We start from the raw sequence: 20,653 nt of genomic DNA, 5'->3' as shown, positions 1-20,653 counted from the left end.
TTGTGTTGCTATGACCAGCAGGTTCCAGTGCATTCAGTCTCGCAACTTTCACCAGCTTGAAAACTCCACTGCCCAGAAAGGGCGGGACTTTCAAAAGCATGTAAGTGAGGTGGGAGCACAAATCCCCTTGGCCATTGTTGGGACTCATTGTTGAAAAGCCCACCCCAAATGGGTCATGGATTCAGGGCCAAGTTCAATCCTGGTGCAAGCAGGCCCCGCTCCGCCTGCTTCTTTGGATCTGCACCTGAGTTTGAATGTAGTCCTTAGTCTCTGGGGAGGAAGCAAGACTGTCCTGGCATGAGCATCACACATCTTAGTTGGGTGCACCAGGTCAGAAATACATTTAGAGGGTACGCAAGGCTGTAAATGAGAGTTTTATCTCAGAATAGACATTAAAGGAAACCGCAGCTGAAATGATCTGATGACCCAGGTGTTGGAATATCGAAGGACCTGACTCACTGAGGTGCCGTTCAGCTCCTTCAAGGTGCTGAGTGCCTTCAACTTCCTGAAAGTCTGTCTTGCCTCAGACACCTTGTTTGTTATCACTAAGAAAACAGAGACATGAGTATTAACTGAACTATATCATTAGAGGTCAGAGGTAGTTGCTTCCCCACATCTCTCTCTTAATTATACTGAATAGGCTTTCAATTCCAGGTGGCGTGGTCCTCAATCCAGCCTATTATGGCATGCCCGGCCATACCAACACCATGATCCATGAAGTAGGACATATCCTGGGACTCTACCATGTCTTTAAGGGAGTGAGCGAAAGGGAATCTTGTGATGATCCCTGCAGGGAGACTACACCTTCCATGGAGACTGGAGACCTCTGTGCTGACACAGCCCCTACCCCCAAAAGTAAACTCTGCCGAGATCCAGACCCTACCAATGACACCTGTGGCCACACCCACTTCTCCGGAACACCATTCAACAACTACATGAGCTACACAGGTAACAGGAGGGAATTGTTATTGTATCAGCTAGAGATTCAGCTTGTATTTCATTCCCATCTGTGTATGTTTTTTCATTCCTTGGATAGTTCTTTCCTGTAGACGGACTGGACTCACTCCTGCAGCACCTTCTGCTGGTCATCCTCACGTATTAGCTCGATTCAGCTCTGGAGCGCCCTCTGCAGGCCGGTGATCCACCTGTCCTCTGGCCCCCCATGTCCCTCCCTGGACCCGATGGCCTTTTTCCTGGGATACTGCCCCCTGACAGTAGCCCCTTTCTGTCAGTGTCTCCCCTCCCCAGGGAACCCCCACCCTTTATCCCCACCTTGCCTCTGTATATGGCTACTCCCAGTCATTGTCTAGCCCCACATCCTGGGGCAGACTGCAGTATCAGCCTACTTATCGCTAGCAAAGTTGGGTTTGGACCTGCTGCCTTGGCCTACCCCTGGGCTGCCCTCTGCAACCCTCAGTACCGGTTAGCCCAATTCTAGGCCACAGCCTGGGGCTTTCCAGGCTGGAGCTCCCAGCTCCTCTGCCTTTCCCCAGCCCTGCTCCACTCAGGTACCTTGTGTCCAGCAGCCAGGCCCATCTCCCTCTATAGCTAGAGAGAGACTGTTTTGGTATCTGGCTCACAGCCTTTTATAGGGGCCAGCTGGGCCTGATTGGAGCATGGCCACAGCTAAGCCTACTTTCCCCAGTCAGCCCAGGCTTCTTGCCCCAGCCTAAAGGCTGCTTTCTCCAGCCACAGCCCCTTCCCAGGGCTGTTTTTCACCCCTTCAGGGCAGGAGCAGGGGTCCACCCTGCTACACTTCCTTTCAGGAATTTGTGCCCCTCAGGTATCCAGGCCCACCTAGAACTTGGTTAGTCTATAAGGTGCCCCAGGACTCTGTTGCTTTTTACAGATCCAGATTAACACAGCTACCCTTCTGAAACTAGAATTTCAAGTGGCATAAAATAAGCACTGGGCTATACCAATTTATATCAGCCCAGTATCTGGCCCTTGGTGTGTAGGCAATACCCTGCTCACCCCTTTGTTCTTGGCATCAGTGATTTTTCTCCCTCCTGGCTTGACTTTCTCTGGGTGACCAAAGCAGTATTGAGACCAACATGTGCAAATCTAGGTGCCTACGTTCAGGCATTTAAATCTATATTTAAGCACCTAATTAAATGTCTGATTTGGGCACCAACTCTGGGTTGAGATGCCTGGTTTTAAGTCACCTCTGCCGTGATTTCCAAACGTGTAGCGCACCGGCAGCTATCATTGACCTCTACTGGAATTGTGAGTGCTTGGCACTTCTGAAAATCAGGCTGCCCTCTGCCAACACCACCAGGCCAATTCTTCTCTCACCCCACTGCCCAGGAGGAGTTATTCCACTGCAGTCAGGGGTGTGAAACTGGGGTAAGTGAGCTGAGACTCAGACCCCTGGACTCAGTTGAGACCATTGCCACTCCATGGATACAACTGCAGATGGTATTCTAGACGCAGCAAGCATCCAAACACCAGTGAGTTAGTCCGTCAGCTCACCTCCTTTCTCTCTGAAGCTGGAGACGAGAACACACAGAGGATCTTTCTTCCGGGATTTTCTAAAGTGATGGCAAGCTGCTTGGTTAGAGGGGCTCCCTTTAGTTGTACGGTGGCCGAACAAATGGATACAGAGGGTAATAGCGCTTTCTTTCTCCCACCCCTTGTCTGCCCTGCTTGTTTAGATTGTAAACTCTCCAGAGTAGAGACTGTTTCTCATTATGTGCCCATACAGCGCCTAACGCAGTAGGGCCTTGATCTCAGCTGGGGCCTCCAGCTTCAACTGTAATTCAGCTGATAAATGATAATAAAGGACCAGATCCCTGTGAAGTGGCACGACACCTTTGACTTCACCGGCACTCTGGCAGTTTATATCCACTGGAAAGCTGGCCCAGTAATAATCCTCTGGCACTTCGGGGGCAGAACAAATGGAACATCTCAGCATTTGGGTCAACATTCCCTCTCTGAAGAAAACCAGAGTCCTAAGTCCAAAGCGATGCAAGGGTGAGGGCTGAGCCCATACAAACTGGTGCTTTGGCCTGCACAACCACTGCATAATGGCACAATTGAATTCATTACCCTGTACAAGTGTTTTGTGGTGCCGCTGGTCTGAAAGGTGCCATACAAACATATAACCAACATCTGTTCTTCTGCTGACAGTCAGTGAAATGGGCCAGACCCTAAAGACCTTACTGAGTTTTTACTCAGGCCTAACTCCTCCAAATGCCAGTTGACTTAAATCTCTGAGGCAGAGGTGCTGTAGACACAGCAGTGGCTTTGATGAGTGAAGAGCTGTTTGCAATGTCTGGATGGCAAGTATTAGGGTTGATAATAACATGTGCCGTTATGCATGTGCTAAGCTCAAGCTAATCAGATCTCATGCTCCAGGGTATAAGATGGTCACCCGCTGGGCTCAGGAAGGAGTACGCTTCCCATGAGCCATCCACACCATTGCACAGTGGATTGATTGTCTTCTGGGACTCCTCACCTTCCCTGGCAGCATCAAGTCATGGCAGGTGCTGGACGCAGGATCCTACATCAGATGCTGTGGGCTGGAAGCTCTGCGGATGTAAACTCGCATAGCTCCATGGAAGCCAGTCCAGTAGCACTGGCTCTGACTCTGTGCTCCTTCTATGCATGTGTTGGAGAAGCGCAACGGAACATGTGGAAACGCCTGGTCTGCCTCATCATGGCAGCCACGCAGTGTCACTAGCAGCGATGCCCTTTCTGTCCTTAATGAGGTCTGATGAGAGCCACTGATTTTCATCTGTATGTTCATTTTTTTAAAAAGAACCTTGTGGTGTGCTCCGAGTCCCCTGTCAGGCCCCCACAGCTTCATCCTCATGTGGCCTAACAAGGATATTTGGCCATCTGCATGCCCCAGGAAAGCAACCTTGTGCTGCAGAGAGTCTACCCAGGAAAACAAACAACTGCTGAAATAGTGCCATCTTGTGGCCGACTGGAGAAATAACATGAGAGGAGTCATAGACTCATAGACTCATAGGTCAGAAGGGACCAATATGATCATCTAGTCTGACCTCCCGCACAAAGCAGGCCACAGAACCCTACCCATCCACTTCTATAAAACCCCCTAACCTATGTCTGAGTTACTGAAGTCTTCAAATTGTGGTTTGAAGACCTCAAGCAGAGAATCCACCAGCAAGTGACCCATGCCCCACACTGCAGGGGAAGGCGAAAAACCTCCAGAGTCTCTGCCAATCTACCCTGGAGGAAAATTCCTTCCCGACCCCAAATATGGCGATCAGCTAAACCCTGAGCATGTGGGCAAGACTCACCAGCCAGCACCCAAGAAAGAATTCTCTGCAGTAACTCAGTTCCCATCCCATCCAACATCCCCTCACAGACCATTGAGCAGACTTATCTGCTGATAATCCAAGATCAATTGCCCAAATTAAACTATCCCATCATAACATCCCCTCCATATACTTATCAAGCTTAGTCTTAAAGCCAGATAAGTCTTTTGCCCCCACTACTTCCCTCGGAAGGCTGTTCCAGAACTTCACTCCCCTAATGGTTAGAAACCTTCGTCTAATTTCAAGTCTAAACTTCCTAATATCCAGTTTGTACCCATTCGTCCTTGTGCCTACATTAGTACTAAACTTAAATAATTCCTCTCCCTCCCTAACGTTAATCCCCCTGATATATTTATATAGAGCAAGCATATCCCCCCGGAGCCTTCTTTTGGCCAGGCTAAACAAGCCAAGCTCTTTGAGTCTCCTTTCATAAGGCAGGTTTTCCATTCCTCGGATCATCCTAGTAGCCCGTCTCTGAACCTGTTCCAGTTTGAATTCATCCTTCTTAAACATGGGAGACCAGAACTGCACACAGTATTCCAGGTGAGGTCTCACCAGCGCCTTATACAACGGTACTAACACCTCCTTATCGTCGCTGGAAATACCTCGCCTGATGCATCCTAAAACCGCATTTGCTTTTTTAACGGCCATATCGCATTGGCGGCTCATAGTCATCCTGCGATCAACCAATACCCCAAGGTCCCTCTCCTCCTCTGTTGTTTCCAACTGATGGGTCCCCAATGTATATCTAAAATTCTTATTATTAATCCCTAAGTGCATGACCTTGCACTTTTCACTATTAAATTTCATCCTATTACTATTACTCCAGTTTACAAGGTCATCCAGATCTTTCTGTATGGTATCCCAATCCTTCTCTGTGTTAGCAATACCCCCCAGCTTTGTATCATCCGCAAACCTTATTAGCACATTCCCACTCTTTGTGCCAAGGTCATGTAGGACAAGCCATGGGGAATCTCGCTAGCCCAGGGCATTTGTGTTCTTCTCTGGTTCTCCAGGAGAGCCTTAAAAGGGCTATATTTAGTAATAAATACTGCTAATGCTGCTAATAACCACTTACATAATGCTTTTCACACAAGGATCTCAAAATGTGTCACAAACAAGTCCCCTCCTTCCTTTCTCTCTCAGACGATGACTGCACGGACAGTTTTACCCCCAACCAAGTGGCTCGAATGCATTGCTATTTGGATCTGGTGTACCAGAGATGGAGCCAGAGTAGAAAGCCCACTCCGATCCCCATGCCCCCAGTGGTCACTGGGCAGGGCCAGGAGTCCCTCACCATCCACTGGCTGCCTCCCATTAGCGGCGTTCTCTATGAAAGGTAAGAGACATTGTCACTGAGAAGGTCCCATGCTTGGCTGAGCATGCTGGAAAACCGGTGTAAACTAAAATGTGCCGGCATGTCTGATGGCCTCTTGCTTCCTCTAGATCAATTTGGCCAGGGACCAGTTTTGTAGTCCTACCACTGACTTTGGCCCGTAACTGGATCCCTAAACAACTGGCTGTACTTGTTTCTACTGGGAATTGCTTGTCGCGATTTATTTGTCCGTGGTTCCCTAGGAAAAGTCATTTGGCACTGAACCAGGGAGTTTCAGAAGTTAGTGAAGGTGATGAAGAAGAGTTGGCAAAACCCTCAAGCTCTTTGCCAACTGGCAAACCCTGCCTGTTTTTGTTTTTTTTTGTGTGTGTGTGTTGGAGCGAGTGGGGAACGGGCAATGATTTGTTCAGCTGCCTTGTAGAAATAGAGGAACAAGGCAACCCCCCCAACCCCCCCCCCAGTTATGTCCACCAGAATAACACGCCTGGTTACAAGTTTACTACTGTGATGGCAGTGTGTGCTGGGGTGTCAAGCGAGTGTCCTCCAAAAAACATTCCTCTATTGGGGGGCTCAGGGAGAGTGCCAAAGGGTTGTGTGCCATCAGGAGACAATGCCAAATGCAACCTGAGAGCGCAATTACTGAATGAAAAATGAGCTTCACTTAGCACTTACTGGATAAACTACTGATTTATGAGGAGGGAATATGGTCTTGTGGTTAACACACAGGACCAGGAGCCAGAAGATCGGGATTTGGATCCCTGCTCTGTGACTTTGGGCACGTCAGTAATATTTTCAGATGTCAGTATCTTAACTTAGTCCCTTCAGTTCCTAACTAAAAGGAGCCTGACTTTCAGGGTGTGGAACAGCCACATTCATCTGGAATTGTGGGGGCTCATCATTTTGAAGATCAGGCCTCTTTTGTCTGAGTTCCTGACTATGGATTTAGGCACCTAACGTCAGGCAGTCAAGTTTGCAAATATCATCTATGCTAAATGAATATTTAATATTTAAATCCTCTGAGACTCTGAGCTGGGAAGCTCTCAAGATGGCAGCAGGTTATTGCTCTGATGTAGAATTTGCGTCATATATATTTTTAAAAATCACATGGGTCAGAGTCCTAATCATGAAGTCAGTGAAAAGCCAGTGTGGCCTAATTGATAGAGCACTGGTCTGGGATTCAGGGGACCTGCTGTCTAGTCCTGGCTCTGCTACTGGCCTGCTGGGTGACCTTGATCAAGTTACTTCCCCTCTCTGTACCTCAGTTTTCCTATCTGTAAAATTGAGGTAAGGCTATTTATGGGGGAGGGATAGCTCAGTGGTTTGAGTATTGGCCTGCTAAACCCAGCACTGTAAGTTCAGTCCTTGAGGAGGCCATTTAGGGATGTGGGGCAAAAATTGGGGATTGGCTCTGTTTTCAGCAGGGGGTTGGACTAGATGACCTGAGGTTCCTTCCAACCCTGATATTCTATGTCTTGTGTAAAGAGCTTTGAGACCCAGTGATGAAACATGTCATATAAGATCTAGGTAATATTTATTTATTTATTACTCCTTTGACTTCAGTGAGCTTTGGAGAGGACTGTATGTAATCTGTCCATTTCTTTATCAATGCCCTGGGAAATGTTTGTATAGACCTGACACTGATAGTAGCTAAGGCCCTGATTCACTAGTCCATCCGTGTTCACCAAAGCACTTAAGCATGTGCTCATCTTTAGGCATGTGCTTCTGTGGTCCCATTGACTTTAATGGGACTTATGTACGTCCTGAAAATTAAGCACGTTACATTGTTTAGGTGAATAGGGCTTAAATATTGTCTTCATTTGGGGCCTTGCAAAGCTTAGTGGCTTGTGAAAGCTGTAAGTTACAATGGTGGTGCAAAGCGGCTATGCCCATAAGCCATTTGGAAAAGAATAAGAGCAATACTTTACACTTCTCTAACAGCTCCCAGCTCAAAGCCCTTTGCAAATGTGGGCGAAGTCTCGCATCCCCCTGAAAGCATTTTACAAATCTGGCCTTTCAAATGCTTTCTAATTTAGAGAAAATCTTTTTCTGAGGACATCCTGGCCAATTACGGAATAATTGCTCCCTCTTGCACCAAATGGCTCATATACAGGGCTGTTCCTGGCTCCCGAATGGCATATGTCACCCAGTGAGTGCACAGACAGGCGACTGAAGCATCAAATGGGCTCGCATCATTAAAAGAATGGCCCGAGAAGGAAAGCGGAGGCTTATGACTGAAAAATACTGCAGAGCGTTCAAGACTAACTGAATGGAATGTTTTGACATTATCTTTGGAGCAGGAAATACTCCCCCAGTCCTTCATTAGCTTAATGTTGGCACTTTAATTAAACACGATCACTTATTTGTTTTATGGGGGCACCTGGAGACCAAAGCTGAGTGCACGGCTCCACTTGTGCCAGGCTCTGTACATATTCATAGTATGAGATGCACTTTGGCCCAGACTGCTTGCGGTCTAAATAGTCAAGGCAGACACAGGAAGGGCTATTCTCCCCCATTTTAAAGAGGGGAAACTGAGGCAGGGTGTTTACTAACCTGTCTGAGGTCACACGGGGAATCCGTAGACAAGCTGGGGATCAGCCCAGATCACCAGTATGGTATCTTAACCAGAAGGTTTCCCTTTCCCTCCCCAGCCTAGGTCAGAGCTGGCTGTGAGAAGAAACAAGCCAAGCAGCTGGCTCTTGTGGGCTTTCCACATCATGCAGAGATGTAGATCAAGTGAGGAGAGTTCAAGTCTGATCAGAAACTGGGGGGAAAACAGTCTTCCTCATTCTCTCTCTATCTGTTCTGCAGGGACCCCAGCACCCTCTGCGGAGACTGCGCTGAAGATGGTACTTTCAGCCAATACGTGCATGAGGCCTCTTCCCCTCGCGTTTGTGACTCCTCTGGCTACTGGACACCTGAGGAGGCAGTAGGTAAAGTGCCTTGTCCTCTCTCACTCACGGTGACTGCCGCTCCCCTCAGTGGAGATGAGATGATCTGAGGCCAAATTTTCCATATCGGTCTGATCTATCTAAATTTAAACATGCAAAATAAATATGCAAAATCCTCTTGGGAGAAGATTGCATAAGGTAAAGCTCAGCTCCCAAGGAGCGTACTGGAGGTACCAGTGACTTTGGGGTGCAGTGTTACTAACAGCTCCCCAAGAGAGAGTTGGAGAGAGAAAAGAGGCACCTGGGAACCTGTTAAGTTGGACTGATGTCACCAAAAGAAAAGCCAGTGTATGGTGCACCCAACTCTTAGAGTATGATCCAAAGCCAAGAGGAGCCTTCTCGTGGACTGTCAGAGGCTTTGATACAGCCCTAGAGAGTGGCATACTCTTCCCAAGGTATTGGTGACAATCTCATTTCTTGGGTCATTTAGGTCCAGGCAAAACCCTGGAGAACACAGAATAGGGAACAGTCCTTCTTCCCAACCAAGGGGATGGACGGGATGAACTGATAGGTGTATCCAGTTTCATGTGTTTATAAGCCAGGGAGCTCAGTTTGAAAAGCACCCTGTGGCAGGTTATCTTGCCCCCGGACTTGCCTTCCAGACAAGTTACAACATGAATCACACTAGTATGCATGTGCCCCTGGCATAGGAAAGAGCCCCGGGTTTCATGATGTCACTGGAAACTTCACCTCAAGACTGGAACGGGATGGAAACATCTGCCGCAATCAGAGAAAGTGACAAAATGAGGAAAAAAGAGGTTTGTGGCAATTTGGTTAAACAGCAGAACATTTGGAGCTGTCAGTTTCAGCATTTCCCATTTCCCAGGCTGTCAGATGGCTGTGACGATCAGAACTGACTTTTCCTCTTAGCAGATACTAAACTTTTCTCCACACCGGTGTGTAGTTTTCACCAGCACGTGTCAGCTGGGGTGAGAGAGAGGCACTTCTGCACAACCTGGGGGATTTCATGGGGACAGTGACACTAATCCAGGCCTTGGATGGGCACTAAATAGGACCACTGTTTGTGGCCTTGGAGAAAATTGGGCATTTTCAGCAGAGTCCGTGAACTTGAAACTGGTTCTTATGCTGAGCTTCTCTTTCCATGGCTCAGAGCACATCTGTGTTGGTTTCCCTTGTTGATTGCATAGGGCTTAATCCTGAGCAAGTTTTGCTGCCGTTGATAGGGTGGAGGCAAAGGTGGCTCTCGGCCCAGTCCGCTCCTGGGATGAGATGGGCCCCTGATGAACAGGACTTACACTAAGTTGAATGGTCCCCTACTGACTATTCTGCTGGCTTGGGATCATCAGCGGACCATGCCCTCTCCTGCCCTTGGCCCACCCCAAAATGCTCCTAACACTTTAGCCCACTCCCTGTGACAGAAGAACCGTCAACTGCCCCTATAGAAAAGCATCAAGTTCCTTTTGTGCAGCTTGGCCTGGGCGAATGATCTAGTCCTCAACCCCTTCAACCTGGGGACGTTTGGAGATCAAATAAAAATTCAGAGGCAAACTTGGCAGCGTGGGCCCAGCTGTACTGATGACACTCAGCCCTGGTCTACACTATGAGTTTATATCGAATTTGGCAGCATTAGATCGATTTAACCCTGCATCTGTCCACACGACAAAGCCATTTTTGTCGACTTAAAGGGCTCTTAAAATCAATTTCTGTACTCCTCCCCGGCGAGGGGATTAGTACTGAAATCGACCCTGCTGGATCGAATCTGGGGTAGTGTGGATGCAATTTGATGGTATTGGCCTCCAGGAGCTATCCCAGAGTGTTCCATTGTGACCGCTCTGGACAGCACTCTCAACTCAGATGCACTGGCCAGGTAGACAGGAAAAGCCCTGCAAACTTTTGAATTTCATTTCCTGTTTGGCCAACATAGCGAGCTCATCAGCACGGGTGATCTTGGAGTCCTAGAATTGCAAAAGAGCTCCAGCATGGACTGGAAGGGAGGTACTGCATCTGATCGCAGTATGGGGAGACGAATCCGTGCTATCCGAACTCCATTCCAAAAGACGAAATGCCGGAATATTTGAAAAAATGTCCAAGGGCATGAAGGACAGAGGTTATAACAGGGACCCGCAGCAGTGCCACGTGAAGCCTACCAAAGAACCAGAGAGGCAAACGGCCACTCTGGGTCAAAACTCCAGACATGCTGCTTCTATGATGAGCTGCATGCCATTCTAGGGAGTGCCCCTACAACTACCCCACCCCTGTGCTTCCCTCCTCCCCCACCCCTCCTGGGCTATCTTGGCAGTTATCCTCCACATTTGTGTGACAAATTAATAAAGAATGCATGAATTTGAAACAACAATGGCTTTATTGCCTCTGCAAGCAGTGATCAAATAGGGGAGGGGAGGGCGGTTGGCTTACAGGGAAGTAGAGTGAACCAAGGGGGCAGGTTTTCATTAGGGAGAAACAAACAGAACTTTCACACTGTAGCCTGGCCAGTCATGAAACTGGTTTTCAAAGCTTCTCTGATGCGCAGCGCTTCCTGGTGTGCTCTTCTAATCTCCCTGGTGTCTGGCTGTGCGTAATCAGCAACCAGATGATTTACCTCAACCATGAACATCTCCCACTTACTCTCACAGATATTGTGGAGCACACAGCAAGGAGTAATAACAATGGGAATATTGGTTTCGCTGAGGTCTAACTGAGTCAATAAACTGCGCCAGGGAGCTTTTAAACATCCAAAGGCACATTCTATCATCATTATGAACTGCTCCTTACTACTGACCAGGCCTCATGATCCATGGGAGCAAGGGATAGGCTGGAGAAGGTGCAACCGCGCGGTCCTGCAGACTGGGAGAGCAGCCTGCAGCAGAAGCCTCCAGCTGACATGATATTCCAGGCAGGACTGAATCTCCATTAGACGAAACTTAAAGAAGAGAATGACCTGGAGTCATTCCCATTTTTGTCCAGGCGTCCCTGACCGAGCTCACCGAGGCTGGCCAGGAGCACCCATGTCTGCCCAGGCACCCTCGACCAACCTAACCGAGGTTGGCCAGGAGCACCCACGGGATGACGACGACAGCTAACAGTTGTATTGTACCATCTCCCATCCGCAAGGCAAGGCAAGGCAAGGGGATGCTGCTGTGTAGCATTGCAGTACTGCGTCTGCCAGCAGCACCCAGGAGACACACAGTGACAGTGAGCTGTGTGGGCTCCATGCTTGCCGTGATATGTCATCTGCATGGGTAAATCAGGAAAAAGGCAAGAAATGATTGTTTGCCGTTGCTTTCACAGAGGGATGGAGGGAGGGAGGCCTGACGGCATGTACCCAGAACCACCCGTGACAATGTTTTTGCCCCATCAGGCTTTGGGAGCTCAACCCAGAATTCCAATGGGCGGCGGAGACTGCGAGAACTGTGAGATAGCTGCCCACAGCTACCCACAGTGCAACGCTCTGAAAGTCGACGCTAGCCTCGGTACTGTGGACGCACACTGCCGACTTAATGCGCTTAGTGGGGACACACACAATCGACTGTATCAAATCGATTTCTAAAAAATCAACTTCTATTAAATCAACCTAATTTCATAGTGTAGACATACCCTCAGAGCCAGCTGGGTGCGCTCCCCTGCTCCTCCTCACTCGAATGCGCTCACCTAACAGGGCTATGAGCCTTGCATTGGGATCTGCCTGAAAACTAGTTTCCTTAATTTCTCCTCTGTCAGCTTGTGCCTAAGAATGGGAGGGATTGTCAGAACGAACTCTAGCATTTCTCTCCATCTCAGGTGCATAGTTAGTATGCCAGTGGCACTGAGACCAATCACAGAATCCTGCTTCGTGCAATCGGTATCTGTGTGTGTCCAGGCATGTGTGGGTTTGTGTGTGTGTGTGCAGGTATACCTGTGTTTCTGACAAAATGCACACGTGTGTCTGCAGGTGTTCCTGTGGATACACAGGTATATAAAGTATATGTTTGTGCCCAAGTCATTGTACAGTTCTTTGTAAAGGGGGGATGTTTGCACCGACCCGTTTGATAAGATGGGGGCTGATCCTGTCTTGTGAGAATTTCTGAGATTTTGAACATTTTTCCCCTCTCAGAGTGGAACAAAAAGTCAAAATCTTGAACATTTTTCTGAATTGATAAACTGAAAAATATTTTGGTTTGGGATGATTTCAAAACATTTAGATTTGGACTTTTTTCATTTTTGAAACATTTTTAGTATAAGTGAAGTTAAAAATAAATAAAAATAAAAATAAATTAATGGAGATATACATATCTCCTAGAACTGGAAGGGATCCTGAAGGGTCATCGAGTGCAGCCCCCTGCCTTCACTAACAGGACCAAGTACTGATTTTGCCCCAGATCCCTAAGTGGTCCCCTCAAGGATTGAACTCACAACCCTGGATTTAGCAGGCCAATGCTTAAACTCAAATGTTTATTTAGCCAGTGAAGAAATGACCCATTTTGACAATGTCAAAACTCTTTTTCAACTTTTTATTGGTTGCACAATTCATGGAGACTGGCCCTTCCCACAAAACCATTGGTTTTGGTTTCGACAAATCAGCCAAAAACATTTTGTTGAAAAATGTTTAGGCCTGTGTATGTCTGTGTGGGCATGCGTGTTGGGTAGGATACGTATGTTTGTTTCTTCATGCTGTTAGGGATCTGAGGATTTATGCATGGAAACACAAGTGTGTTTGTTATCTTTATGCTCTGAGACATTTGAGCACACACTGTATGTTGGTGCCTATGTGTGGATGTGTGCGTATGATGGTATCGTTGTATGCACATGTGCGAATGTATCTGTGTTTATATGTGCATATGTTGGGGGGTGTTCATCTCAATGTGGGTGCATGTATGTGCAGACGATTATATATCTCTGTTTGCTACTGAAATAAACTGCCCTGCTCCTTATAGGGATCTATATTCTCCCCTTGTCTAGGCCCCCCAGATGTGGATCAACCTTGTGAGCCCAGCCTGCAGGCCTGGAGCCCAGAGCTCCACCTGTACCATATGAACATGACTGTTCCTTGCCCCCAGCCACATGGTTGTATCCTGGAGCTCCATTTCCTGCATCCCGTGTACCCGGAGTCTCTCGTACTGTGGACCACCTACCTCTCCACAGACTCACCCAAGGCCTTGTCTGACATTGAAATCCTGACAGAGCATGGGGAGTCCGTCCACCTGGGCCCCCTGGACACTTTCTGCGACACCCCCCTCACCGTTAGGCTCAGCATCAACAGAAAGGTGTCTGGGGTAAAGGTCTACACCTTTGATGAGCGGATGGAGATAGATGCAGCTCTCTTAAACTCCATGCCCCAGAGCCCCCTCTGCTCCAGCTGTAAGCCTGTGTGGTACAGAATCCTGCGGGACCCCCCGTTTGCTAGTGGCTCCCCAATAAAGGGGTTGCACATGCACCGAAAGTTCACCGACACGTGAGTAGCAATGTCGGCCTACCAAAGGCCGGGGGTGGTTGTGGTGCTGTTCTAGTTCTCCTTGCTTTTCTGGCTTCTGTGTTTGGTTTTTAGAACTCAGCCTCTCTGTGATGAGCAGTGCCATGAATGCCCAGCCTCAGAGTTTGCCCAAAACACCCCATTGCATATGACAGTTCCATGACACTAGCATGATACTCACCAGGAAACTGTGTCCCACTAGAGAGAACGCTTTAACTTTGACACATTTCCCCAGGGTAATGACTGTTCAAGTCACATAGGGTAGGGGATAATTTCATATGATGGTCCACCTAGAGGGAAAAGTGGCAGGCTCCTCTGATTACTTGCCACAGATCCTCTGTCTGTAGCCTCGGCTCATGGCAATTGTAGAATTGAGGGGAAGCCTGCCTGTGCTTTTGGCTTTGTGTGTGTGCCACGGTGCAATACATTCTAGTGGCTTGGATATACTGGCACCCTGAATGTTTTATTGATATAGAGATGGGCCATAACTGTAACCTCAGATTCAAATATCCTCAGACTTTGGAGACATGGGAAATTGGAATCTAGATTGGAATTTGCCAAATTATCCCTGTCTGCCTACCTGGCTAAATTTACATGCTAGTTTCAAACACCTTGAACTTTGAGGGGTTACAAAGCCCAGATCTGGATTCAGATCTGAACCATGTGGCTTCTTTCCATCTGTCCATCCATGCCCAGGCCAAGCCAGGCAAATTTCATTGAGGTTCTGAGGACCATCACTCCTTGTTGCCTCTATTGTTTCCCTCCATCCCTCACACGCACCAGCTTACCTTCTTCCCCTTGTAAACACCAGGATCCTGTGTTCATTAGACACTGGGTACAAATTTCAGAAACTACTTAGGACCCTAAGTCATGTTTTCAAAAGTGACTTAGCCTAATTCTCATTGAAAGACAATGTGAATTAGGTGCTCTGGAAAATAGTACTTGTTAACTCTTCTGCACACTCTGTATTGTATTCCTAGTTCCCAGGGCGGTACCCCTAAGAAACAGAAGGATGTTTAGGGCCAGATTTTCAGCTTTGGCTGAATTCTACTCGCAGTGCAGCCAGTGAGAGTTTCATCTGTTAAAAATCCCACCTTAAACCTTCTCCCAAGGCCATGCTCCTCTTGGCTGGGGAAACATGCCATGCTCTGGTGTTGATCCCCAGCTCTGCAGAGGAAGAAAATGAGCTCAGGACTGCACCTCTGGCTAATTTTAAGGGCTAAAGGAGTTAACAGTGTTTATAAACTTTGTTATTGTTTGACATTAAACCAGTGATACTGTAATGCCAACAGACCCTGGTTGTAGTTGGCCAGGAGCAAACTTGGGACCTCTGGAGCTTAATGCCCATCTACAGCATGAGCTAAAAGACACTGCTCTCAAGGCTATAGCAGACTCATCAATCACTAGCTGGTCTAGCGGCTCCTAGAGAGGACAGAGTGCCACATTGAGCAGGCATGGGTTACAATACTAAGTGTGATGTTTTGGGCAGGTCTGTAAGGGGTTCAGTCACCATATGCCTTGTATCCCTACGTGTCTTGTGGCTGTGTAGCTTTAGTCCAGAGCTCTGACCCCAGCAGCCTGCCAGCAGGACATAAGCCTCATCCTGGCTTTGCCCAACCTGGTTACTACTGTTTACAGCCTGGCCTTTGTACCCTTCTAGCCCCAAATTCATCCCAAAATCTTCCTACTGTACGGACCAGCCCCTCTCACTGGACCCTCCCAGAGAAGGTGTTAGGTTTGCTGTCTCTCCAGAGACACTCCATTCTGTTAGCTTTCTAGACGCACACACGTTTAGAAACATTTCATCCTACTGAGGAAAATAGAAAGGAACGTAAACTCTGTCAAGCCAAGTATAAAAGACCAAAAAAGAATTTGAAGAGCAACTAACAAAGGACACAAAAACTAGCTGAAATTTTTTAATGTACATCAGAAGCAGGAAGCCTCCCAAAAAATCAATGGGGCCACTGGATGATCAAGGTGCTAAAGGAGCATTCAAGGAAAACAAGGCTGTTGCGGAGAAGCAAAATAATTTTTTTGCATCAGTCATTAATGCAGAGGACATGAAGGAGATTCACACACCTGAGCCATTCTTTTTAGGTGAAAAATTTGAGGAACTGTCCCAAATTGAGGTGTCAATAGAGGAGGTTTTGGAACAAACTGATCAGTTAAACAGTAATAAGTCACCAGGACCAGATGGTATCTGCCCAAGGGTTCTAAAGGAACTTAGATATGAAATTGCAGAGCTACTAATTGTGGTACGTAACTTATCACTTAAATCAGCCTCTGTACCAGATGACTGGGGAATAGCTAATGTGATGCCAATTTTAAAAAAAGGCTCCAGAGGCAAACCTGGCAATTCCAGGCCAGTTAGCTTAACTTCAGTTGCAGGCAAATTGGTTGAAACTTGAAACTGTAGCAACCTGTGGTCCGTGGACCCCTGGGGGTCCGCAAACTACGTCTAAGATTTCCAAAGAAGTCCTCATCTCCATTCAAAAAATTTTAGGCACCCATAAATGAAAAAGGGTGAAAACCACTGATATAGATGAACATGATATGTTGGGGAAGAGTCAACACAGCTTTGGTAGAAGGTAACCATGCCTCACCTTTGAATTGTCTTTGTCTTACAAGTCAGGAAGGCCTCTTGGGGATTCAGTCTCCTGTGTCTCTCTGGGGTGCAGGACCCATGTTCATTCCCTGTCTCTTGAGCACAGGATTAGGACCCCTTGTTTGACAGTCTCTTAGTTGGTATCAGATAGTTATCACTGCCCTTTGGGGGAAAAGAGAAGTAGTTAGTTGAAATGGGCTAGAGCTGTTGCTGATGATACTGCTGTTAAAGTCCAATCCTGTTGCATCCTAAGTGTTGTTGGGGATTCAGTTGGAGCTGGTAGAGGCAGTGATGTTTTCTGGAGCCCTCTCTCTGGCCTGGGCTGATGAGAACATCTCTCAGGATTAGGATGACGAAGGCCCAGGGTCCCAGAAGATGGTGGATGTGACAGCCATGACTGTGAAGCTTGCTTCAGTAGCCTCCATCTTTCATTTTTTAATCTTCTTCCCCCCAGTCTCTTTCTTTAAGGACCCACAAAGGGAATGGAGGGTGGAATAGCCCATGTTTCCATTATTTTGCCCACAATTAGGCCTAATATCTGACACTTCAGTTTTTATTTATTAATTTCCAGTTCCACATTTTCTATTTTTACCAAGCGTGATTTCAACTTGGTGTTTGAATTATATCAACGTGGCCTTTTTTGTTTGGACTAATTTAGTCTCTCTGGTTCTCTTGCACCTGTTTACAACACTCACTACTGAAAGCAACTTGACCTATTTTTCATTAGCATTTGTTATTATAGATCATTGTATTACTTAATAAACTGACATATTCTTTACAACAACTGAGCTACAATTAGGGTAAATTCATCAGTCAATTATTGCAACACTTCCAACCTAGCAGGGCAGCATCCACAGGACCGTTAACTTTCCATTCTGCTTAGGTACGACACATGCTTTTTATAACCTATAGCAAGAATGCCCTTTGCCTCTAATGAATTCACTGCAAATGGCCACATACAGACGTATGTTTCCCACGTGATATTTGTTCTCTCCTAGTTTGTTTCATTCCTCTGTGTTTCTGCAGGGATGTCACACCGGGCCAGTTGTACCGCTACCAGGTGCAGGCCGTGGCTGGGGCAGCTGTGGGAGAACCATCTCCATCTGTGATCCATACACACGGCTCTCCCTATTGTGGAGATGGAAAAGTGACTGTGTAAGTGCTGAATTCTACACACGTTTGGGAGATGTTTTTAAAGCCATTCGGTCTAGTGGGGGTAAACCCAAAGGTAAACAGAAGACCTGATCCTTCACTCCATGACACCAGATTTATGCCAGCATAACTCCACTCCACTTAGTGGTGCCAGACCATTGCAAAAGAGTGAAGGCTTGAACCCAAAGTGTTTTGCAAAATCTAATGCTTCGTAGAAGGTAAAGATGGGCCTTGCGAGGTGCGGAGTTTGGATCTGGATTCTGATCTGAGCTTTCCCAAAGTCAGTGTGTGCTTGGTCCAATGCTTAGGCTAGAACCAATCTCTGTAAAGTGTCATAGATTTTTAACTGCCCAAAGGAGCATTCTGATCATCTGGTCTGGCCTCCTGAGTAGTGCAGGCCAGAGAACTTCACCCAATGATTCTGCATTTTGCCCAGTAACTTGTGGCTCTCTGATAGAGCATATATTTTAGAATGACATCCAATCTTGATTTAAAGACCCCAAATGATGGGAAACTTACAGTATCCCCTGGTAAGCTGGTCTAATTGTTAACTATCTTCTCTGGTAAAAATTTGTGTTGTGTTTCTAGTTTGAATTTTTCTGACTTCAACTTGATTGTTTTCCAGTGAAAACAGCTTTGTAAATTGTTAGTGTCCCCTTGCAGTGTTGTGAAACCCAACGCAAAGTGGTTGTGCTACGTGCATGAGACCCAACAGGGGAAACTGGCTTGAAGGGCCGGATCCTCAGCTGGTGTAATTCAGCATAGCTCCATAGACTTCATTGCTGATTTACTACAGTTAAGGGTCTGGGCCTCTGGAGAGTGAATGACCATTTTAGTTCCACTGTCCAACCTGAGTGAAGTTGAAAAAACTGAACAAGCAGCATAAATGGAAGGCAAGTAGTAGAGATTTGTGATATGCTTTTAACGTGACTGATCTAAAGGGCGGTTGGGAACACAGCTTAGGAAGTCTTGTTTAGTAAACAATTTTAAACTGTCGGGAAATAACAGTGAGTCAAAATCAAGAGAGTGCAGAGACAAGATTGATTTTCACATTGTGCATCTTTGTGTATGAAGAATGTGTGTGAAGCAAAGTTGCTTGAATATTTGAAGTTTTCAGTGTGAAGGTGTGTGTGCGCGCATGTGTGCTTGTGTGTGTGTGGGTGCACATGAGAATAAACCTGAATTCACTTAAGCATGTAATTTTTGCTTGTGGTTTTCTCATGAAATGGAGCACGTGGCTATTGCTTTCCCCCCACCTCCCAGTCACTAAACTTACCCTATCCGTTACCCCACCTTGACTTGTCCAACACCCAGTGGAAAAACTGGCCATTCGTCACATCTGACATCACTGGCAGCTCTTCTCCTCTGATGCAGGCTTAGTAGTTGCACTTGCTCTCACCCTGAGTTATCCAGAGAAGATGGTGGTGGGGTGGGGCCTCTTTTCTCCCACTCTGGCTTTCCCAACTCCTTCCTCACCTGACAAGAGTCAGACTCTTCTCTCCCTCCTTGTAGCTGGCATCCCATAATTCCTCCAGTGAAATCTGACTTGAAGGTTGTCCTTAAACATGGGGTCCTGACCCTTACAGAGCTGAAAAGCTCAAAGGGCGGCTAGTCAAGAGGGCATTAACATTTCTTGTTGATGGTCTCTTAGGAACTTGGAAGAGGAGTGCGATGATGGAGACCTGTTAGATGGAGATGGCTGCTCTGGGAAGTGTAAAAGGGAAAAAGGCTTCAACTGTGTTGGTAAGACATGTGCTGAGTCCGCCTATTCCTTCTCTCCTTGGCCACCCCCTTTTTGGGCTGTGATGGCCACCCAAGGGAAGGGTATAGTTTTTTCTCCTGTCCCAGCAGAAACATTGTAGACACTAACCTTCTAGTCTTTGGCCTCTCTGCAGGAGAGCCAAACCTGTGTTATGTTCACGAGGGGGATGGAGTGTGTGAGCCCTTCGAGAGGAGAAGCAGCATCCAGGACTGTGGCCTCTACACTCCCAAAGGGTACATGGATCAGTGGGCAGCACAGGCCTACAGCTCCCACCAGGACAAGAAGTCATGTCCCGTTTCCATGGTGACCGGAGAGCCTGTTGTGAAGGTGAGACTAGGCATTTCCTTGTACCAGGGTAGTCCCAAACCTGATGTGATCTCCACAGTGTCCTTGCCTTTCCTGTCCCTCCTGATGGAGCACCTATTGCCGAAGGCCTGTGCAACTCAGTCCTCCCAGCAGAGCAGCTTTCACGCATTGGGCGGCTTAAAATCAGCCACATAAACTGGAAAAGAAAATCCAGACAACAATCCTGGCATTGCCATGACATGTTAAGCTTCGCTTTCCATCGCACTGCATCCATGCTTACAGGAATGAAAGGATATAAATCCTAATGCTAAGGATATATGCCCACCACTTAGTGTCTGAAGCAAAGCCCCTTGAAGTTAGTGGGCATCTTTCCACTGACTTCAATGGGCTGTGGACCAGGGCTGAACGGCCCGGAAGAAACTTTTCCCATAGGCATATTTGGGTATACTTCTCATTGCATCTTCATCTGAAAGATTTGGTGCAGGTCTTTGTCTGAGACAGGATGCTGGCCTAGATGGACCTGGTGTGGTCTGGAAGTTTCTATAGCTCTGTGCTCCATCCTCTTAAATAATATATCATTTTGTAAAATAAGCTCATTGAGACATGGTCCCTCTCTGCATATACCATTGCTCTGGAGAGAGGCAGTGTGGCCCAGTGGATGGTGCACTGGAGTGGGATTCTGGAGACTTGGGTCCTTTTTCTACCTCATCTGCTGGGGGACCTTGGGCAAGTCACTTCACAGCTCTATGCCTCAGTTTCTTCATCAATAACACTAATGACACTGATGTACTTTGTGATCAGCTAGTGAAAAATGCTATGGAAGAGCCAGACGTTATTATTACATCTGTCTTACA

The 20,653-nt window shown here is 47.2% G+C and overlaps 1 protein-coding gene across 1 annotated transcript in view; it reads left to right on the top strand.

Moving 5' to 3' along the window:
- Positions 1-20,653, top strand: part of PAPPA2 (pappalysin 2) — a 184,458-nt gene that overhangs the window by 72,058 nt on the left and 91,747 nt on the right. The window contains exons 4-10 of the mRNA XM_032804788.2: positions 655-948; positions 5,430-5,622; positions 8,428-8,549; positions 13,464-13,956; positions 17,606-17,734; positions 19,383-19,474; positions 19,627-19,820. Coding sequence (XP_032660679.2) covers positions 655-948; positions 5,430-5,622; positions 8,428-8,549; positions 13,464-13,956; positions 17,606-17,734; positions 19,383-19,474; positions 19,627-19,820 — 1,517 coding nt within the window. The remainder of the gene's footprint in view (positions 1-654; positions 949-5,429; positions 5,623-8,427; positions 8,550-13,463; positions 13,957-17,605; positions 17,735-19,382; positions 19,475-19,626; positions 19,821-20,653) is intronic.

This window comes from Chelonoidis abingdonii, chromosome 7, assembly GCF_003597395.2.
Source record: "Chelonoidis abingdonii isolate Lonesome George chromosome 7, CheloAbing_2.0, whole genome shotgun sequence".
NCBI lineage: Eukaryota > Metazoa > Chordata > Testudines > Testudinidae > Chelonoidis > Chelonoidis abingdonii.
The sequence above is the reverse complement of the archived record's forward strand: the minus strand, read 5'-3'. Positions and strand labels throughout refer to the sequence as shown.